At 36.5% G+C, this 22068-nt stretch overlaps 1 protein-coding gene across 1 annotated transcript in view; it reads left to right on the top strand.

The window, feature by feature from the left end:
• The window catches only part of ADGRB3 (adhesion G protein-coupled receptor B3), a 449703-nt gene that overhangs the window by 244568 nt on the left and 183067 nt on the right, over window positions 1-22068 (top strand). The window contains exons 14-15 of the mRNA XM_082048907.1: window positions 14696-14842; window positions 15587-15662. Of these exons, the coding sequence (XP_081905033.1) occupies window positions 14696-14842; window positions 15587-15662 (223 nt within the window). The remainder of the gene's footprint in view (window positions 1-14695; window positions 14843-15586; window positions 15663-22068) is intronic.

The raw sequence follows: 22068 nt of genomic DNA, 5'->3' as shown, positions 1-22068 counted from the left end.
TTTTTTTTTTGTTGTCATTTGTTTTGTCGGTTTTGTTTGTTTGTTTGGTTGGTTGGTGTTTTTAAGATTTAGTGCTTTATTGGAAGAAAGCCAAAGCTTTCATTAAAACAGCTGAAATTAAATAAAGCTATGTTACCTCCTAGCTAATGTGGACAGCTATCACAGGCAGTCTGACAAGCTAAGAATTGCTAAATTAACAAAACAGTATTTTGTTTTATCGCAGCATTTGCACATCTTGGTGACAGAAAATGTTAAGACTCAATGTTTGTATTACCATCTTAATCTTTCATGTTGAAAAAGTTTCATTTAGTAGAAGTATCTATATGGGTAGGATTTTTTTCCTTCAGATCAGGTCTATACCATACTGTGGTTTGCACTAAAGGAGAAAATGATTCTGTAGTTGGCTAGGGTTTTCTTGGGAATGTAAGAAAAACAAAGTCAAGTTACTGTTCCAGTGAGGTTTCCTTGTTCTCAGTTTAATCATTTGAGCCCAGGCTGTAATTACTCTGTGACAGAAAGAACTAAAAATGAAGGAAGACATAATATAAAAATTCCAGAAGCATAGCCTAAATATAGTAGGTCATTACAAAAAAGCCCAAGGAATCACTTATTAAAACATATTTGCAGGTTTTGTTTAAGGGCTTCCATCCCCTTCTTCTATCTTGTATATGATTTCCAATGTTATATACCTCTGCTGAATAATAATATTTGCTTATTCCTATTAATTAAATTAGCTGTTTCACTTAATTGATTTTACTTCTTATATTGCTTATGCTAAATTCTCATCAGTTCCATTTTTAATATTTATGTGAACGTTGGTGTAAATTTTCTATATCCAATTAATTTCTTGCTTCAAGCAGTGCAACCAGTATGTTGTCTCAGCACATGCCCTGAACGTCTCATTTGCTGAATGATGACATTGAGCACCTTTTGAAAATGCTTCATTACCATTGAAATGGTCCTTTGCAATAAACATAGCGTAACTGTAGAACTCAAATATTTAAACCATCAAGATTTAATTAATACCCACAGTTTGTATCAAGACAGGTCCAGTTATGCTGTCCACCTCTGTGCTTCTGAAAAAAAAAAAAGCTACTGCTTTGAAATATTACCAAATAACTGACCATCCTTACAATGACCCTTAACTTTGTTCCCTTTTCATTCAGTTTAAAAATTTTGTTATGAATGTTTGCCACCAGAGTGCAGTTAGTTTGGTTTCCAATAAAACACCATTTAGATATTTTGCGATTAGGGACAAAAAACCCATTTAGTACATCAAAAATATTCTATAAAAGCAATAGTACTGTAAAACCTACACATAACAGAGAGGGAAAAATAACTAAAGGGGAAAAAAAAAAAAAAAGAGAAAAAGACATTTTCTTTCTAGCATCCTGTAAAATACTGTTTGTTGGGCAACAATGCTATAATCAGGATTTGGTGGGGAAAAAAGGACAATATAAAATGACGCTTTTTGATTGTCTAGCTGTTCAGGGAATGGTTTGTATGAGGGAATGGTTTGTATGAGGAAAGCCACCTTGACTGCAGATTATAATTTTTAAGTGGTCAAATACTCTATTGTAAGGCAATTTTTTTTTTTTTTTTTTTTTTTTTTTTTTTTTGTTTTGTTTTGTTTTGTTTCTGGCTATCTCCTAGATCTGACTGTGGAGATAATGACAGTTATTCCAAATGCGGCATGGCAGTAATAGCAAAACTGGACTCATTTGTAGAATACTTTACACTGAATGACTTCGCAAGTGTAGATTTTTTTCAAACAGAATTTGCAGAAATTTTCAGTAAATTAATAGCTGCTTTGACATGTAAATTCAGTCACTCTGTGTTAGTGCTTTCAGGCACAGGAAATTAATTGGAAGCAATTGTGTTGTGTTGTTGGGTCCCAAAAACTATAGTTCAGTAGAAAACAAAGATTGCATTTGTGCTTCTTATTTCCATATTTTACAGTCATTATATTCCATTTAAAAATAATTCACCATGATTTTTTTATGAAATAACATGAGCAAACAGTCTGGAGTAAACTATTGCTTTATATTATAGATATAATTGTGTTTTTTGCAGTATTGCACATTGTAGAATTTAATTTTAACTTTATAGAGCTTCTAACTACAGGCAATATTTCCAGGAAATAAAGGATAGTTAGCCAAAGCAGTATGGTTTCAGTTTGGGGGACTCCTGTACATATTTTCGTAAACATACTGAAATGAATGGCACAAGAAATTAAAGAACTAACAATAGCAATAAACCCAAATTTGTATTGTAATAACTGTAGCAGAAAATAGGTTGCAGATAGGATGTAATGCCAAAGAGACAGCAGAGTCATGTCAATTGTATGTGTTAGTAATGTAAGTGTTGCAGAGCCAAGCATGGTGATGGCTCCTTTTGATGGCATCTGTTGTGCCTCAGGAAAACCAGATAAGATGTTTTCGTATTCATGGTAGTTTCTACAGATTAGCTGTCCAAAGTGGTAGTTCTCCACTGTGTGTAAAAGAGAAACTGAAGGCACTGTAAGGGCATCTGAAAAGTCAGTCTGAATCCAAATAGACTTTTTAAGAATTAGAAGCCTATCTGCTGCAGGTATCATGCTGTGTTATATCTTGAGTTAAATATTTTGACCAGATTCCATGATTAGCTTTGGCACTGAGCTCAGGAATAATGTGCTTGCATTTTATATACCCAGTCACATGTAAAGCCTAATCCAGTTTTCCAAAGCACAGTTTAAGATCTCTAAGCAATATATACCAAGTCCAGATCATTTTTTAAAACCCTGAAAAGGCACCCCAAGAAACCCTAATTAGGCATCTCTATCTTTCCCTGTCACCTGCAGTTAAAATTAATGTACATGTGAGGCACCCAAATTCAGACACAGGAAACAGTAATGGTATAACATTTGACTTAGAGTAGTTGATGGGTGGGTCTTGATCCTTTCTTAGCTGCTTGGGTCTTTTTGATTCCTCCTCCCATAGCTTTGATAAACATTAAAATCCTCTCATTTGAGGGAAGTGGGAGGGAAGAAGCATGGGATGCTGTAGATGTTATGACCAGAACTGGATAACAAGAGCTGAGCACAAGGTTCACATGCCATAGTGATTCAAGTGATTACATTATAGCAGCTCATAATAACCAAGTCTGTCACTCTTTATAGGCCGAATTTTCTAGTTAGATGTCTTTTAAAGCGTATCATTGTGCAGTTGTTTTATCAAAATGACCATAATAACTTGGAGATATTTCTCCTGAGTTATTAAAGTTAATTTAGAATTCAACAATGTGAACAAGTAAATCAAACTCAGTCTAATTATTATTACTTACTACTTATATTGGAAAGTGCCTATATGTCCCACTGAGGTACTGAGTTTTCGTTGTACTGTAGATGATGTAAACAATCTAAATAAAGCATGTGTACATTATCCCGACAATTAGATTTCACAGTGCCCCAGGACAACTTTTTACAATCCCTCAAGCAAATCTTAATCCACTTTATCTCTTCTATGGAGACCATTCAAAATGAATTAGATGTGTCTCCAGAAAACAAAGACCTAGTTATGAATTCCTGTGAGGAAGGTTAAAATCATGGTTTGAACATGAAACTGAGACACAGGAGACCTGTGTTTCTAACAGTTTTGTATCAGATTTTCTGTATCACTCTGCTCAAGACTGTCCTGAAGGCTTTTACTGGTTAGAAGTTGCAGCACCTTCTTACCAAGTGCTGTGTTCAAGGAGAAGCAAGAATGTGCTTCTCTGTAAGGAAAACCACGGAACAGCAGAGCACACACAATGGCCTTGCTGGCAAAGGTGAGGTCCCACAGCACCGAAACAAGAAGAGCAGAGGAGATCTGTTGTGGTAGCCAGGCCCAGCTAATATTCCAAATCACCAGATAAGTCCACAGTGATGAAGCAGATCTGATGTCAAGTCAGGAAGTCAAGTCACAGCATCAGGGTCAGGATCTGATCCAGTGGCGGTATTCAGCTGTTAGTCCAGTGGACTCCAGTTAAAACCCATAGTGAAAAGGCAGGTCCAAGGTTGCTTGACCTTGACACCAAATCTGTAGATCAAGGTTCAGAACACCAAAACACCTGACCATGCACACAGTCAGAGCTGATTCAGCTTAAGTATAACTCGTGAGTGAAGGGGTTACAGACCCCCACTTCTCACAGCCTTCTTCACAGTAGTCTGAGTTGCAAAGTTGCATTATATCAGAGCTGATTTTGAGCATGCAGAGGTCTGTGTATGATGGGTGTGCACTGGCTTAGGATAGCTTGGTCTTTAAGTCAAGTTACAAAACTCAGGATTGAAGATATCCACTAGAGAAGTAATTTGATGCTGACCAGGAAATGCTAAGCTTATGACATAATTCTTTCTGTCAGCAAAGTTAGTAGAGTCAAGAGCTCAGTAAAGCACTTGTTGGAGACATCTTTCAGTTATCTGGGATGAATTAGGAAAACCTGCCTTTCTTCTGAGCCCTTGGTTCATGTGTGGTGCCCCTTGCCAAGTGAATATTCAAATACCGTTTTTGTCCTCTTTTCCTCCTAGATAGCTCAGATTTTGATGGCTATAGTCTTGAATCCTAGTAGATTTTCTCATCTAAGGTGAAGAAGGTATAGTTTATAATTCCTTCAGATGGGGATCCCCTCTTCAGAGGAGGACGTGACTGCACACAGATATTCCTAATTCAAGTGCTCAAAACATAGATCAGTACTCTAACAGGCAGTGTTAGAGCAGCAATGCTGTCTCTGACATTGCCAGGTTTTGAAAAAGAAAGCAACTGCTGATGCATTTAATGAGGGGACAGTAAACATGGAAAAATTGCATATGCCTGGTGAATTGCTGTAGAACAAGGGACACCTGCAAGTATTACCTCCGTATCTATTGTTTTGCAGGATATGGCTTTTAATCAGGCTCTACTTTTTCAGGATTCACCAGCCACATTCATACTATTAATGCTCCAAGATTCTATGTCAGAGTGATTTACAGTTATCTCAGTTTTAATTTGGTCATAGTTATATCTGAAAGTTCTTCAAGATGCCATTTTGTATGATTACAAATGCTGTTCAATAATACAATATAACAGGGATCTCTTTCTGTTCCAGTACAAAAAGCTGTGATTAGAAGCATGTCTTGATTCACATGCTTTATTTTCTTTCCTCTGTGTGTGGCTCTTATACATCAAATCTTCTATGTCCATGCTTGAGAATTCACTTCTCATACCACCTTTCGATATCCTGAGTAACTTAGCTCATATCTTTCTAGATTTCTGAATGATAGGATTTAGTTGTCATTTCCCTAGAGGAAAGACAATGGCCATCTTTGCTTCAATTTACTTCTGCCGGGAAGCAATCATTCTATCTCTGCTCTTCATTCCCCTAAGAAATGTAATGTTGACAGAATATTTTTATCAATACCCTGCTAATTATTTTCATGTCTGTTTGCCCCCTTATTGATGTCTTCACCTCTGTCAAGTCCTCTCTGTCTATCTTTTTAATAGTTCTTAGTGGGTATCTAATCATCAGTAAACCTGATAAATAAATTTATGATTTCTCTCTCAGCTTTTCTTCTTTCTGCCTTTCTTTGTTGACAGCTTCATCATCATTAGCATCTTCTGAGCTCACTACCTTAATATTACCTTTAGTCTCACTCTCTTTTTTCTGTTGTTATCAGCTAGAATAACCAGCAGACACTTTTTCCTGTCACCTTAGTGACTGAAAAATGCATAGTTTCTGCACCTTCCCTTCTCAGTCAATGCAAACCAGTGTTGCAGATAGCCTTGCCCCCTCAATATTACCATGGTTTTCACCTTTATGTCTGTAACATTAAAACTCATGCACTTAAATGCCAACTCATTCTGTCTCCTGCATCAGACTCCATCTTCTGTCTTGGTTTATGCTGGGTCTTTCTTTTCCTTGAGAAGTGCTTTATGACAAGGCAAGAATTGCCAAAGTCTTAGTAACAGGAATGCACAGTAATACTAAGAAGAATCAAAAAATTAAGGTATTTCAGAAACATAGAGTACCTTGGATGTAGCTCTGCATCTCTTTGGCTGTTCGTGTCTTCATGTTCTTCAATATAACTCTCAGAATATGGAGTTGTCTTCTAGTTAATGAAGTACAGCCTCCTATCATGTTTTATTTAAAGTATTTTTCTGAATATACGCATATTTCAGGAAGCATTCTATTCTTCAAGAGAAAACATTTTCTTCTGGCTGTTCATAAAAAGATGTTTACGTTTTCAGTAGTTCAAGTGGGTTTTCTTCAAACTTGTGACTCAGATTTGCAAATTTAAAAGTGATTTTGTTCTTTACGTTCTACATTGGCCAGCTGCAAATAGGAATATTCGTCTTACAGTATGCATTAATAACAAATAAATAATAACAATTATTAAAAATTATAAAAATGATAAGATTATTATTTTTCCCCTGGGATGACATGCGGAAGTAGCATCTGAACATGGACAAATTCTGTGATCTTTTTATTTTTTTTATGGTTCTTAATAACATTTCTTAATGCTATAACTACTGTTTGAGCTTTTATTTGTGTTGTTGTTGTTGTTTTCCATTTTTATTTCCTTACCTAGAACAAGGAAAAGTTTGGAAAAAGAAGAATTGTAATCTTATGCTTTACCTGTATTTTTTAATCATAACAAATGTGCTATCAGAAAACATTCAAGAGAGCGCATATGCATATCTGATAGTTCGTGGGTCTTTGAAGTTAGTGTGTGAATGACTTGTTCTTGAAATAAAGAATTTGTTACTGAAGAAAAAAAAGTACACAAAAACAAAAGGAAGCACTTTGCTGCTGCCTATGAGTTTCTTTATTTTTAAATTACTTAAGTAGCAGGGAGTGTTTATTACATGCATCCTGGTAATTGGCCTGAAGGCATACTGCTTTCTAATTCATTCTAAATATTATACTGGTCATATTATTGATATGGTAGCATATTGAGGGCTTTTGTTACAGGCTTTTGGGAGCATGTTCAGACATACAGTTATGTGACTGTTCCTGTGTTTACTTATTCGTATTGTTTAAAGGACTGGAGTGGCTTGCAAGCTCAAAATAGAAATGAGCTCAAAAATTCCCTAAGGTGCTTATCACTGATAAATGTATTCTTTTACACCAAAAAGGGTAACAGGTACCTCTCTTCCCCATCTCATTGTTTATGGAATACAGAAGGGGAATATTCAGAGATCACTGTTAAGGTAGCTTCTTGATTAACCTAAAGCATTAATCTTAACCTTCAGTGAGCCCATTTAAGGCAGAGTTTGCTTGACATCAAAGGAAGGATTCATGCAGAACTCACGCCTGATTAGTGAAAATATCTATGAAATGTCTACTTCTGCCTATGCCGATAGTGTGTCTTGCTGTCCAAAGCTTGAATAGGCAGAGTGCAGCTGCTATGGGCTGATGAGCTTCAGGGATGCAAGTGCAGAACAGGCTTCTGTGGATATCCCTCTCTTGTCTGCCTGTAGAGCATTAAGGCATAACAAGGTTCTAATTTAAGAAGACATTATTTCCATGTTAATGGTCATAGGAAGTAGTAGATCTGGTAAGCTATCGTTTCTTAGGGTTTGGGTTTTTTTTCTGCCTGCTGTTTGATGTTAGTTCACTGCAGGGAGATCACATGAGTATTATTTGCAGAGGGAAAATTACCTGATTGTCTTATGTTCATATGAAAGGATGTCACTTCACCACAGCCCTTCTGTTATACGTAATCTTGTGGGTGGTAAGAGGAGGATTTATCTTTGAGAGAAAGATTTTAAAGGAGATCATCGAACTTGCCTAGATGCAAAGTTCCATAGAAAGTTGGCAGATCCACAAACTGGTCTCCTTGACAAGGGGGTTTCACCGTTTGTGTTTGTTGCAGATTGCTTTTAAAATGATGGGGTTTGAGTGGATAGAGCAGATCTTTTATGAATATCACCTTCAGTATGTCCATCTGGCTCTTTGATGATGAGCCAGGCATGACTTTTTCTCCCATGTATCCAACATGAATTGACTTAAGTAAACTTATTTATTTTATAAAAACCCAAAAGTTTTACATTTAGGGTTAACAGAATAATTCTAAAATGTATAAATATTATTCTAATTGGGTCTTTTTTTAACAGAGATATTTGAAGAAATACTCAGTGTTCTGAATTTTAACACAAACATCCTTTCATACTCTTTATTCTGAACATCTGTGACTATGGCACATGACTACTAACCAGAAGTAAATTTAGAAGTACCTGTCCTAGAAGGGCAGTATAATGTCCTCTGTCTGAAAAATCAAAACCTGTTGTCTGTTGAACTCAAGTTTACTAAATGCTGAATAATATATGTCTAGTATACTGTCCTTGGACAAGTCAAAATAGGACAGGAAAAGAGCGAATGATGCTGGTAACACACATAGCCATTCTCTGTTGCCCGAGAGTTAAATTCAATCAGATTTCTACTTTCTTGCTTTGACAGCGAGGGTTAAGCAGAAGCTGACGTTTTATGCTAATCCTATAGATTTCTGTATCTGGCTTTCTAATTCAGTCAAGGCACTGATGTCTTTTAAAATAATTAATTCCCATTCCTCTGTATCTTAAGTAATTGTAAATTAGGGATCAACATAGTTACTGTGCTGTAAAGCACAACAAACCCAGAATATTATCACTTATGAGAAACGAGAATCAAAGCCTGTGTTGTATCCTCTTTTGTAAGTACACGGATGCCACAGAATTCACACTGATTTTGAGCATCTTTTCAGATTTGATTTCAGGTTTCGGTTCAGCCTTTGATTTTGACTTTAATTTGGCTTGCATTGTAATTTTAAAACTTAAATCTCTACTGCGAGAGCTGAAGTTGTGTTAGTCATGAGCAAACATCCAGTTGTTTTTGTGTCATGCCTTTTAGAGAATCTGATTTCCTGTTCTAAAGCAATATTATTGAAGAGGCTGATTCTGAAATCTCACCAGGTTTTGTTCAACATGGGAAGCTAAAGGGTGGAGAGCAAAGAGAAGGGGAAGAAGATTCATGCCACTTATTTTTTTACTTCATCTTTTATTATTTAGCATCCCAGAGCTACTGGAAGTTGCACTAGGCAGCTTATAACTCATTCAGGGTTGTAGGGATCACGGCAATACATTCAGCCTTTCTGTTCTAGAACATGATCTACAGGGGCCAGCATACAGTAACTACACATTTTTTATTTCACTCAGAATTTTCTTGACCCATTAATTAACCACTTTTGTGCTGCTCTAAATAAACTCCTTAAATATCATTCATGTATTACTGTGTGTGATCAACTCATTTGGTGTACCCCAGGGGTCAGTGCTGGGTCCAGTCCTGTTTAACATCTTTATTGATGATTTAGATGAGGGGATTGAGACCATCATCAGCAAATTTGCTGATGACACCAAGTTGGGAGGGAGTGTCGACCTGCTGGAAGGCAGGAGGGCTCTGCAGAGGGATCTGGATAGACTGGAAAAATGGGCTGAAGTTCAATAAGGCCAAGTGCCAGGTGCTACACTTTGGTCACAACAACCCCCTGCAGCGCTACAGGCTGGGCGCAGAGTCAGACTGTCAGGCTGGAGAGCAGTCAGACAGAAAGGGACCTGGGGGTACTAATTGACAGGAAGCTCAACATGAGCCATCAGTGTGCCCAGGTGGCCAAGAAGGCCAACGGTATCTTGTCCTGTATCAAAAATAGCGTGGTCAGCAGGACAAGGGAAGTGATCCTTCCCCTGTACTCTGCATTGGTGAGGCCACACCTGGAGTATTGTGTTCAGTTCTGGGCCCCTCAGTTCAGGAAAGACATTGAAGTGCTGGAGCGGGTCCAGAGAAGAGCAACACGACTAGTGAAGGGACTTGAACATAAGACCTATGGGGAGAGGCTGAGGGAGCTGGGGTTGTTTAGTCTGGAGAAGAGGAGGCTTAGAGGTGACCTCATCAGTCTCTATAACTGCCTCAAGGGAAGTTATAGCCAGGTGGGGATTGGTCTCTTCTCCCAGGCAGTTAGCAATAGGACAAGGGGGCATGGGCTTAAACTCTGCCAGGGGAAATTTAAGCTGGATATTAGAAAGAAATTCTTTACAGAGAGAGTGGTCAGGCATTGGAATGGCCTGCCCAGGGAGGTGGTGGACTCGCCGTCCCAGGAGGTTTTTAAACTGAGATTGGACATGGCACTTAGTGCCATGATCTAATAAACGGACTAGAGTTGGACCAAGGGTTGGACTCGATGATCTCTGAGGTCTTTTCCAACCCAGTCGATTCTGTGATACTCATGGAAAATTCTCCGTCCCTGTGAGTTTGAAGATAATAAATTCCAAAGAGATTTTATTTTACTCAGTAAGTAAGAACAGTTAGTAGTTGCCAAGTCTAAAATTTTCAGCAGAGCAGTATTGAACATATCTGCAACTGCAGCATTAAAATAAAGGTAAATGGAGAAGTAGTTGTAAAGGATATTAAAATGAATCCATTACATGTCAAAACAATCACTACATTGATTAGACTAGACTACTTAAATAAATTTTTCTAATCAATAATTATTATGGAGTCATCAAATATGTATGTGTTCTTATGTGTAATTGAGGCACTGTCTTGTCATTTATACCAATGTGTATCAAAAGACTGCTCAAAGAATTCTAAAAAGAAAGGCTTTTTCTCAATTTTTCAGCTTACAGCTAGGTGAGATTTTCTTCCATCTAGAGCATCTAAATTTCACTTGCCAAATTCAGAAGTAAGATGTTGCCATTCTTTGAAGAAATAAATATTATATTCTACTGCCAACATTCTTCAAATGTTGAATACACTCAAGTATTATGGTTAAGATTCCTTATTCTGCCTTTTTGTTTTCTTTTTAACCTTTGGGATTCATATTAAAATTGTAACTAAAGTAATATAGGAGCCAAAACAAGAGATGCTATCTAGGGAATGAAATAATGAAACATATTCTGCAGCCTGAACGTGTTTCTCCATATTCAAACTTTCTGTCTCAGAAGTTTTTTCCTGCCAAGAGCCCTCTAGGTGGCTTTTTCATTTTTGGTTCATGCTATTTAAGTCAGAACCAAAGAATTTTTCCAAATTAAGGAAGCTTTGCCTATTTTTTTTTTTTTTAAATCATGCCTCAAATATTGTAGAAATTGCCATAATACAAATAAATATAAATGAGAATTTTCCATATTGGAAAAGTTTTTATTGTACCTGCAGCAGGGCATGTGCAAATTGTATGAATTATATGAGGAGTGACCAGACTGTTTACTTGGCAGTATTAGGTCTGCAGCATAAATAGTCCAAGAAGATGTAGTCAGATTAGAACAGAAGAATGTATTACAGTAATAAATCAAATATGATTTTATTTGTGAGAATAAGACATGCTGTATATAGTGTATATGGGAAGTTTTCTATTTTAAAGTTCCTTAATTTAAAACGACACGTGCAGATTTTCTTCAATGCCTGTTTAGATCATTCCTGTTTTAGTTTTTATTTTTCTTCTCCTCTTTTCATCTTTTTTTTCCACTTTTCAATCTCATTCTTATAATATTCTCAGTGACTTTTTCCAGTATTATACAACTTCTGTGTGGGTATAAACAAGGAAAACCACTTCTGCCACAGTGCCTGTAAGTTTCCTCATCAGCTAGGATTCTGTTTTACAAATTCAGGATGAGATGTTTTGGTGGTGTGGTAATGTAAAAAAGAAGACAAAGTATTTGTGTAGCAATTGTAGCAATTGCAGAAGTGAATCATTTGGGTTCCCATATTTAGAGCATCATTTTGTAATGAAAACCTAATGTAAAAAGAATAGGATAAAGTACAAAGTGAATTACATATAATTCTGTCTTATTATCTATGTATAACAATTGTATAAGAAACTGATACTTGAGTTTCTGACGTACGAATGACCTAGAACCTGAATTATACTAATTCTCCTCGAAAAGACCATATGATGGACATGGTATGCACCTTGTTATGCCTTAAACAACTGTTTTGCAACTTCTGGCGTGGAGGACAAGATACTGCATGTTCACAATAGAGGAAATAATTATTTAATGACCTAGATTAAAACTGAGGTAGAAAGCAGCAAAGCTGCATTTCACAATGGAAATACAACTGGCCATGCTCACAGGTCTCATTGAAATGAGTTGTACACTGATATTTAATAAAAATATTAGCTTTTTAAAAAAATAAAATACAGCTCACTGTGGCACTTAAGGGTTGGACCTTGTTTCATGTATCCACCCAGCCACGTTGATGCATTTAACTAGTTGCTTTCAGTCAGATTCCATTAAGTTACGTTACACCTTTAAATGTCAGTGTCATGTTGAAAATTAATAGGCACATCCTCTTGGAATCATTAATCAAAGTGGCTAAAGAGGGACCTAATAATCTGTGTGGATCTGTGAGAGGCAGACTTTGTAGGACATGGAGCAAACATTTTGGCAGATCTGTTTCAGTTATTGGTTTATGTGTGTTGCATTCTCTCTGTGTCTATGTAGATTCAAAATCTCCAGGATATTAAGGTTGCTTTTTCTGTGAAATTAAATAAAAACACACTTGTTTGATTTTAAGTAGATGAAAAACTTGTCTGAACCAGGAACGGGAATATATAGAATCATATAATCCTTTATGTTGGAAAAGACCTTGAAGATTATTGAGTGCAACTGTAAACCTAATACTGCCTAATAAATAAATATGTTTATTTTTTTTTCATATAAGCCATAAGCCAAATGTTTAGGTTTGATGTTTAGGTTGTGTGTTATTTGTGACCTAAATATTAACAAATAGTTTGGAATCTTTGATTCTAAGAAGTGCTTAGGTACCATGATGAATGGCCCTATTTAAAATACAGAGATGGACGAAATCTGGAGAGGTACTATCCTAGGCCCTCAGCATTTATCCAGTCCTAAAGTGGTTTTCTGTTTTGCAGAGTGAATTCCATTGAATAACATTGATTTCCTATTTCAATAAAGGCAACTGTCATCCAAAAGGTGGATGAAATATTAAGGCTCTACTAGCTAATTAGATAGATAGGTGGGTAGACAGATAAGTACTGTGCAAATAAAAAAAAAAGTCTTATACAGGCTCTATTTATTTTTGAAAACTAAATGAGTGTGAGTTTAATTTATGTTAAAAATAAAAAAAAAATCTTTTTAGATTCTAAGAACTGTGGGGAAAAAAACAACAACAAGATTTCTACAATGTTAATATATTCTGTATGATCATTGATTCATGTGAAAACATGCAGTCCATTTTATGCCCCAGTAATTCTGAAGCACCTGAACTCTTTTCCCTCCATACACTACCTGAAAATTCACAAGAGTAAGCATCCCTTTAGGGCTGGGAATGTATTTACCAATTTCAGCCTGGAGGGGATTGTAAGTAGCATTGTAAAGCCTTGATGATAGTTTTATGATGGAAAGCTTGAAATAACCTCAAGTAGCACCTTATTAATGTGATTCTATAGTACATAACCAGTATAATTTGAAACTAAGAGTTAGTTATCAAGGAATACATTTGTAGAGTTATTATTGTTAACCTCTTAATTTTCCTCTTCTCTTGGATTTTAATTAGTGTCTCCTTTCAAATAAAATCCACAAATGAGACACCTAATGGTTTTCTACTTGAATTTTGCTGTTCTGATTGCTTTTATAGCTGTCACCCATTGTCTTTATATATAACCCCCCTTGCAGAGTCCCTGCAGTGAAATTGTTATGCAGAGCAAACTATAGTCCTGATGTCCGAGCTCTTCCAGCTACATTAGCCTCTTCATAAATTGATTAGGAAGAGCATTGCAAAGGAAATGGCTATCAGCATGGCTCACATTAAGAACAGAGCTAGTACTCCGAATGTGTTGTTGGTCATCTCTCAGTGTACATAAACACTTGCAGCCCTGTCAGTTCCTTAAAAGTAATTTGAGTCTTACTAGACACTGACAGTGTTGCCATGGAGTCATACTCATATTTCACAGCAAAGCTGAGACTGATTTCCAGATAACAGTTGAGTTAGAAAACAGAGAGAAAATGAGAATAAGTAAACAGAATTCCAAACTGCCTATTATTAGATTTGATATGTATTTCTTCTGTCTTTCTGTAACTGTTACAGACATAATAGTGATGTTGTTTGGGGGTCTGGAGGTTTTTTAGATGGAAAAAATATAATTAAGAATTCAGAATGAGCATTATTCTTTCAAGGAAAAAGAAATCAAGTGCTATACCACATTATTGTCCTTTGTGTGGAAACAATGAGATCTTTTAATATGTGAATCTCCTTAATGGGTCTGTCTTGAAATTGTGCCTGTATAGGGGATAAAAGCTCTGTTATTGCTTCATTATCCTGCATCTAGCAGTTACGTTTCCCAAAGCAATTTGCAGCATCCTCTTCCTTCCACTGTCACATTAGATCATTTTAGAATTTGCTCTGAAGACATGATGATGTCCTTCTCTGTAAATTGTAGGGTATAAGCCAGTACATTCAATAATCCCTGTTAAGAAACTTTATCAGAATCTGACTGACAAATGATATGAACAATGCCACACAATTAATCCGTAGTAGAACTGAATAATAAACAGAAAATTACACTTTCTGTGCCACTTAATGTCCTGCAAATTTCTGGTTTACTTGAAATATATTACTAAACATTTTTGTTATTGCTGTACTGTTATCATCATACGATGCTTTAAAGTATGAAACGCAATTTTATTTTATTTTATTTTGTGATTTCTCTTACTAGTGGCTAGCATTCAGAAGCTTCCTGCTGCATCTGTTTTAACCGACATCAATTTCCCCATGAAAGGAAGAAAAGGAATGGTTGATTGGGCACGAAACTCAGAAGACAGGGTTGTCATTCCCAAAAATATCTTCACCCCTATGTCAACAGGTAAGGAAGCATATCAGCATGTTAATTTTGTATTAAATTTAACAAGGGAACTAGAATCTCTGTCTCAAAGGACCACTGCATTATATAGAAGTGGTTATTCTATCCATCTTCGAAAGAAATCCAGTACCCACAGCTTATTCCAGAGTAAAATGATGGAGCTTAATTTCAGCATCTTGAACAAAAAGCACTACAGAAATCCTAGACATTATTTTCTAAGCTGAAGAGCCAATGCTTAGCTGTTGTACATGGGCTTGTATCTGTAGTGGTATGAGGTGACCTGAAGTGCAGCTCTGCTGAACCCCTTTGAAGCTGCTCCACTGGGACAGACTGGGCCACCCCAGGTGATCTAACTTTTACCAAAGGCTGCTCAGCAGGCAAATTACCCTGGCTTGAGATACAATTTACAAACACTGTTGCAGTGCAGATCTCTGACATTAGAGAATTTACTTGCTAGGCATTAAACGATAAAGACAATCTTTAAGGATACTTTATTATAAAGGTAAATGAAGTAACATGGATGTCAGCACACAATGACAGATTTTTTGAAAATGTGGTTTAAATCTTTTGATATATTCCTGACAGTGTTACATCTTTATGACAGACTTCCAGGATATAATTCAAAATTATGATGGTTTATTTAAAATAATAACTCTACTAGAAAGATAAATAGTATTTGCAGTATTTTATGCTGATGGAGGCTTCAGAAATTGTTTAAAAATCTTCTTTTTCCCTTACTCTTTTCAGAACTAGATGAATCAACTGTATTTGTGCTTGGAGCAGTGCTATACAAAAATTTAGAACTCATCTTGCCCACCTTGAGGTAAGAAATTTCATAAGTATAATATGAATTAGACTCTTCTGGGATCAAAATTACACTGCATGTCAGGATAAAAGCAGACAAGCAAGACTCTCTACGTATTGGTCTTGCTGGATTTTTTTTTCCTGTTATTTACAGTATATATGTGTATATTTGTCTTTCCTTCATGCTTAGTCATTTGTATGACAGAAAGAACCTTTTTATCAAATTGTGTTAGTTTATATTTTATATAATCTATATTAAGCTTAATTACAGAAATGTTCTAATAGAAGTATGCCATTTGTGCTTCAAACTACTGTTTGTCTAGTTACTACCAATGATCTAGTAATGACATCATAGCTTGATGTACTAAGGTTGTCTGCTCTACTTCTACACAAGTCTTTAGTAGTAGTTTTACAAGTAATTTTTCAGTGCAAGTTATATTTGGAAGGGACAGCAAAGCCTTAAAGAGGATCCATTTTAGAACCAAGACTGCAGCTGTGGTATGTCAGTTATGAGTGCCATACACATTCATAAAGAAAGAGGAGGGTCTCTTGTTTCACTTTTTCCTCTCTGTGCTTGATAACAGCTGATTTGGAAATAAGTATTTCCTCTCCTCAAGTTACTGTTTAGGATCATTTCATGGTCCATTAATACTATCTTGTTTCACATGATCCTGTGCACCACTGGTCAACTAATGTCCTTTTACGGTAAAAGAAATGGGTGCAGATTGTGTCACAGTAGCTTCTAATGAATTTACAATAATTACAAGGGACAGTACTTGGGAAAACAGCAGATCACCTTTCCCTACTCTATTTAGCTAGAACAATTTGAAACAAAGGATGGAAAATTACCTTTTTTCTTTTTTTTCCAAAATCCTTTCAAAAATGAAAAAGACTCAGTTCAAAGAAAACAAAACAAAGCACAAAACTTCCCAGTAAAGTTGCGATCTGCTGTGCACTGAGTAGCTGCAATGTTGGGGACAGGAATCTCTCTGAGGTAGAGCACAATTTGAACAGTGATGTCCTGACAGGACACCTGGAAGCCTGGGGAGTGCTGGCGAGAGCCATCTACGCTTAAGCCATGGTACAAATGACAGCTCCTCCACTTCTGAAAGGTCACTAAGCACTTTCCATGTGTTGTGCCAGTTACTGAAATCAGCTAGGAATGAAGAGAAGTTTGTGAGAGATAATTTTTCTTCGCTCATATTCAAAGAAATAGAGCCAAAAGGCTATTGTAGTCAGTCCTTTTTGGCAGACCTTAGAGACAATCTGCCAGGCGTAGGAAAGCGTCAAGGTGGCCATGTACCTTTCAGACCTTTATATTGGAAACTACAACCTATGATCATGCCGTTTCAGCTCACATACATCAATAGTTTAAATTTACAGAAACAAGTGTGAACCTTGAATGCAGTGTATTTGCTTAGATGAAGGGTCTTTCAGGGCTTTTATTTCATCCATTACAAAAATGAGATTTATAGGCCTTACTAGATTTTCCCTAGAATTAACAGCATCCTAAATAACATGAATAGAAAAATAGGGAAATAAAAGTACAGCAACTTAAGTACTATGGACTATGAGAAAGTAAATCTCAGTTCCTTTTTTTTTTTTTATCTCTTCTACTTTCAGTTGGTTACTGATTTACACAGCAAATTTGACCATTCTCTGTACAGTTCAGATCATAGAGAGATTTTCTGGGCTTCTAAAGCAAAATGTTCCAATAGTCTATATCTATTAAACAGTGAAGTCTTTAGAAATTCAAATACAAAGATATCCCACTTTGCCTCTGAATACGTTCAGTATTATTTGAATCCAATTCTCAGCTGCCCAAGAAAAGGAAATGACCACTATTACTCTCTCTTATGTATGTGAATAAGGAATAAAAATCATTATTAATCTGAGATATAAAAATATAACACATATTCCCAGGTACTTCTAGTCTCTTCTTTGTTCAGAATGTAGCGCCTCAGTACTTTTCTGCATATCTTTAATATTTATGATGAAGTTATACCAAAACTTTTACAGCTTACATCTCCTACCTCATCAAGAATTGTATCATGCTGGATTTCTTTGCCCATGGCAGTCATAGTCAATATTTGATCTCACGACCCTAAGACAGTACCTCGAAGGTGGCACAATATCAAACTGTTTTCATAGAATCATTGAACAATGTGAGTTGGAAGGGACCTTTGAAGACTGATTATTCCAACCACCCTGCCTTGGGCAGGACATCTTCATCTAGATCAGGTTGCTCAAAGCCCCATCCAACCTAACCTTCAATGCTTTTAATGATGGGACGTCAACAGCTTCTCTGAGCAACCTATTCCAGTGTCTCATCACCCTCATTGTAAAGAATTTATTCCTTATATCCAATCTAAATCTAACCTCTTTCAGTTTAAAGCCATTACCCCTTGTCCTATCACCACCTGCCCTTGTAGAAAGTCCCTCTCCAGCTTTCTTATAGGCCTCCTTTAGGTATTGGAAGGATGCTATAAGGTTTTCCTGGAACCTTCTCTTCTCCAGGCTGAATAACTCCAACTCTCTCAGCCTTTCGTCATAGGAGAGATGTTCCAGCCCTCTGGTCATCTTCATGGCCCTCCTATGGATGTGTTCTAACAGTTCTGTGCCTTTCTTGTACTGTGGACCCTACAGCTGAATGCAGTACTCCAAACAAAAAATTACAAAAGCAGAGTAGAGGGGCAGAATCACCTCTCTCAGCCTACTAGCAACAGTTCTTTTTATGCAGCCCAAAAAATGACTGGCTTTCTAGGCTGCAAATGCACATTGCCAGCTCATGTCCAATTTTTCATCCACCAGTATCCTCAAGTCCTTCCCCTCAGGGCTGCTCTCAGTCTTTCATCCCCCAGCCTGTATTGATATTGGGAATTGCTTCAAACCAGGTGCAGGACCTTGCAATTAGCCTTGTTTAACTTTATTAGGTTCACATGGGTCCATTCTTCAAGTCTGTCAAGTGCCTTCTGGATAGCATCCTTTCCTTCTGGCACAGGAGTGTCAAACTCATTTTCACGGGGAGGCCACTTCAGCCTCATGGTTGCCTTCAAAGGACCAAACGTCATTTTAGGACTAGGTAAATCTAACTACTCCTACATTTACACAGTCCTAAAATGACATTCGTTCCCCATCAAAATGAGTTTGACACTCCTGTTCTAGCATGTCAACCACACCGCTGAGCTTGGTTTCATCTGCAAACCTGCTGAGGGTGCACTCAGTCACAGTATCACAGTATCACAGTATGTTTGGGATGGGAAGGGACCTCGAAAGATCATCTAGTGCAATCCCCCTGCTGGAGCAGGAACGCCTAGGTGAGGTCGCACAGGAACATGTCCAGGCGGGTTTTGAATGTCTCCAGAGAAGGAGACTCCACAACCTCCCTGGGCAGCCTGTTCCAGTGCTCTGTCACCCTCACGGAGAAGAAGTTTTTTCTCAAATTTAAGTGGAACCTCTTGTGTTCCAGCTTGATCCCATTACCCCTTGTCCTATCATTGTTTGCCACCGAGAAGAGCCTGGCTCCATCCTCGTGGCACTCACCCTTTATATATTTATAAACATTAATAAGGTCACCCCTCAGTCTCCTCTTCTCCAAACTAAAGACACCCAGCTCCCTCAGCCTTTCTTCATAAGGGAGGTCCCACTGTCTATGCCATTGATGATGATATTAAATACTATTGAATGCATTTTGATGCATTCAAACCATTTTAATGTTCATTCAGATGAAATTTTTAATTGGAAAAAAGCTGCAACTGTGGTTAGTGCTGAATTTGTTGAGCTGTTATACTCTTTGCAAAAATTAGAACTGAAATGCAGGTTTTAAAGGAACCTTTATTATGAGGTGATTCATTATTTTACACTCGTTCAGGTACATAAATGAAGGTTTCCATACATCCCACTGCTTTTGGAACACGTTTATTTTTGTTTACTTTCATTTTGCAATGAAAAAAAATATCACCTTACATGGGTTTATATTGATTACTATTTGTACTAATCTTATATAACTGTAATAAGCATTATTGTGATAACCATATTAGTGCTGAACATAGTGAAATGCTTCACAGCAATAGCATTGTCTATGAAGCAACCATTGTAAAATGTGAAGGGAGGTAACAAAATCTAGTTTTCACATGATATCTAGAAATGTGGTAGCTACACACAATGTATGAATTTAAAAGCAATTCTGGATAAGCACCTTATGTGATTCTGTTCTCAATAAAATGACAGTTGACAAAATATGTTAATGGTAGGAATAAAGATAAACAAAACAATAAACCAAGGTAAAATAAGTAAAATGGACTGATATTTGAGTTCAAAGGCCACATCATTTACACCTTGACAACCTGATAAAAGAGGTGATTTCTGCTGGTTGCAGTTAAGGTATCCAGAAAGCTCTATCACTTCCCATATGATTGCAGTCTCTGGCTTTACAGGAGTTAGGGTGGGAGTGAAGTAAACATTTGATTGCATGACACCTGTTCTTTTGTAGTTTTCTGAGGAATAAAGGTGACACGCATTCCTATAATTCCTTTATAACAGCACTACAAGGTATGAACACTCCTGCATCAACACAAGGAATTTATTTTTTAAAAAATAAATATGTAAAAAATATCTCAGTATATCTTTCAGGAAAATCTTTCCAAGCACCTAACCACAGAATCCCCATCTGGTACATCACAGGTGTTCTGTGTATAAAGTGAAGATTTCATTATCTAGGACAGCCTATATAACAGATTTCACTAACTCCAAAATTAGCTGAATTTTAACGATTTTGCTTGTTTTTACTGGCATGAAGTCTGTTAAAAGTAAGTCTTGTAAACATGGAGTGAGATGAGAACTTTGCAGTTACATTAATAGAGAAATTTTTGGAGAATGTGTTTAATCATAGTGGTAGTTAGTAGTAGTTATATATTGAAATATTCAATATTTTGAGCACTATAGACTGAATATTTTTTTCATAGCTCTTACATCCCTGAACACGTTTGTGTTGTTGTTAGGTTCACAGAAAATTTATTCTCAGTATAATACTAATCTAAAAGATATTATGTATAATTCCTCTCATGGGCACTCTGAAGTGCTCTTTTGGATCTCACCCTAGAACCATCAGAACTGTTCCAAAATTAAATACAGCACGGAAATATTTCTCAAGCACAAATACTGACTGTGACCAAGTACTGAAATATTAGTATTTACATTACCTTCTGTGAATTTCCAAAATGGACAAAATCTTCTAATAGCTAGTAAGCTCTTTTTCCACCTGTCCTGTTAGAGAAATCGATTTTGTATTTATTTGGTGGGGGTTGGGGGTTTTGTTGGTTAGTTGCTTAGATTTTTGTTTTGTTTTGTTTTTCTTTTATTTTAATTATGCACTTCTTGGGAACATCTCTAGATATTCAGCTACTCTATGCAGTCATTAATCCCCTCTACAGAACGCACTGAAAGTATGCTGAACATTATATGTTAGTCTGATAGAGAGACATATTTTGTCAACGATGTGTGAGACTTTAAAGTGCAACCACAGGGAAGAAATAGAAATTCAGTAAAATAGAAAGCCACTTCCATTACATTTCCATTACATTATTTGGTTGAGTAAAATTGGACTAGAATTCATACCTTGCCCCAGAAGAATAATTTCCTTCCTTGTGCTGCGTGAAGTGCCCACTGAGTTAAGATTCTGTTACTGTAGCCATGGCAATTCCTTTTGCAATGATCCAGCAAAATGGAATCCTCTCCTGAATACCATTTCCCTAGAGAAAATAAGCAATTAAACAACAACAAAAGAGCATTTATCCTGTCTATTATAATTACATCTAAACTGCCTAGGTTTTTTCTGCAATAACATCTACCTGTGCATATGTTTTTCTGTGAGGTTTTATGTTTGTTTATGTGTGATCAGCAGAAGATGTTGAAAGCAGCATTACATGCAAAGGAAATACCATAATGATCATTAGAAACAGTCAGGCTGATAACTGATGGTTGTTCTGAGCCTGATGGGGTCATAAGAAGCAAGGATCTCAGACGTGAACATCATGTCAACATGTCTTTATGCCTGTATTAACATAACCTTGGCAATACTAGGTCTGTCCTACAAAGGTAGCTATAAAACATTGTGATCCACATTTTATATGAAAAGGGAGATTGCTGATGAATTAGAGAAATTAACAGAAAATTCCTGTTTTGAGTAACCTGGTACAGTAACATTAGACCAAATCTAGTCTCACATATTTAAGAAAAAATATTTGGTTTTGTTGGGATTTCAGACAGGGCACAACTATGGGTTATATTTTACAAAGTAGTTATATGATGAATTTGCCCACTCATATACCAAATCAAACATTTTTTAAAAATTTGAAACATGTATTTTTTTTTTTTCATGAGCACAGAAACAGAAGAACTATAGAATCGCCCATTGCACTCATCCA

Source organism: Streptopelia decaocto, assembly GCF_964273445.1.
Source record: "Streptopelia decaocto genome assembly, chromosome: 3".
NCBI lineage: Eukaryota > Metazoa > Chordata > Aves > Columbiformes > Columbidae > Streptopelia > Streptopelia decaocto.
This window is presented reverse-complemented; position numbering and strand designations above follow the sequence as displayed.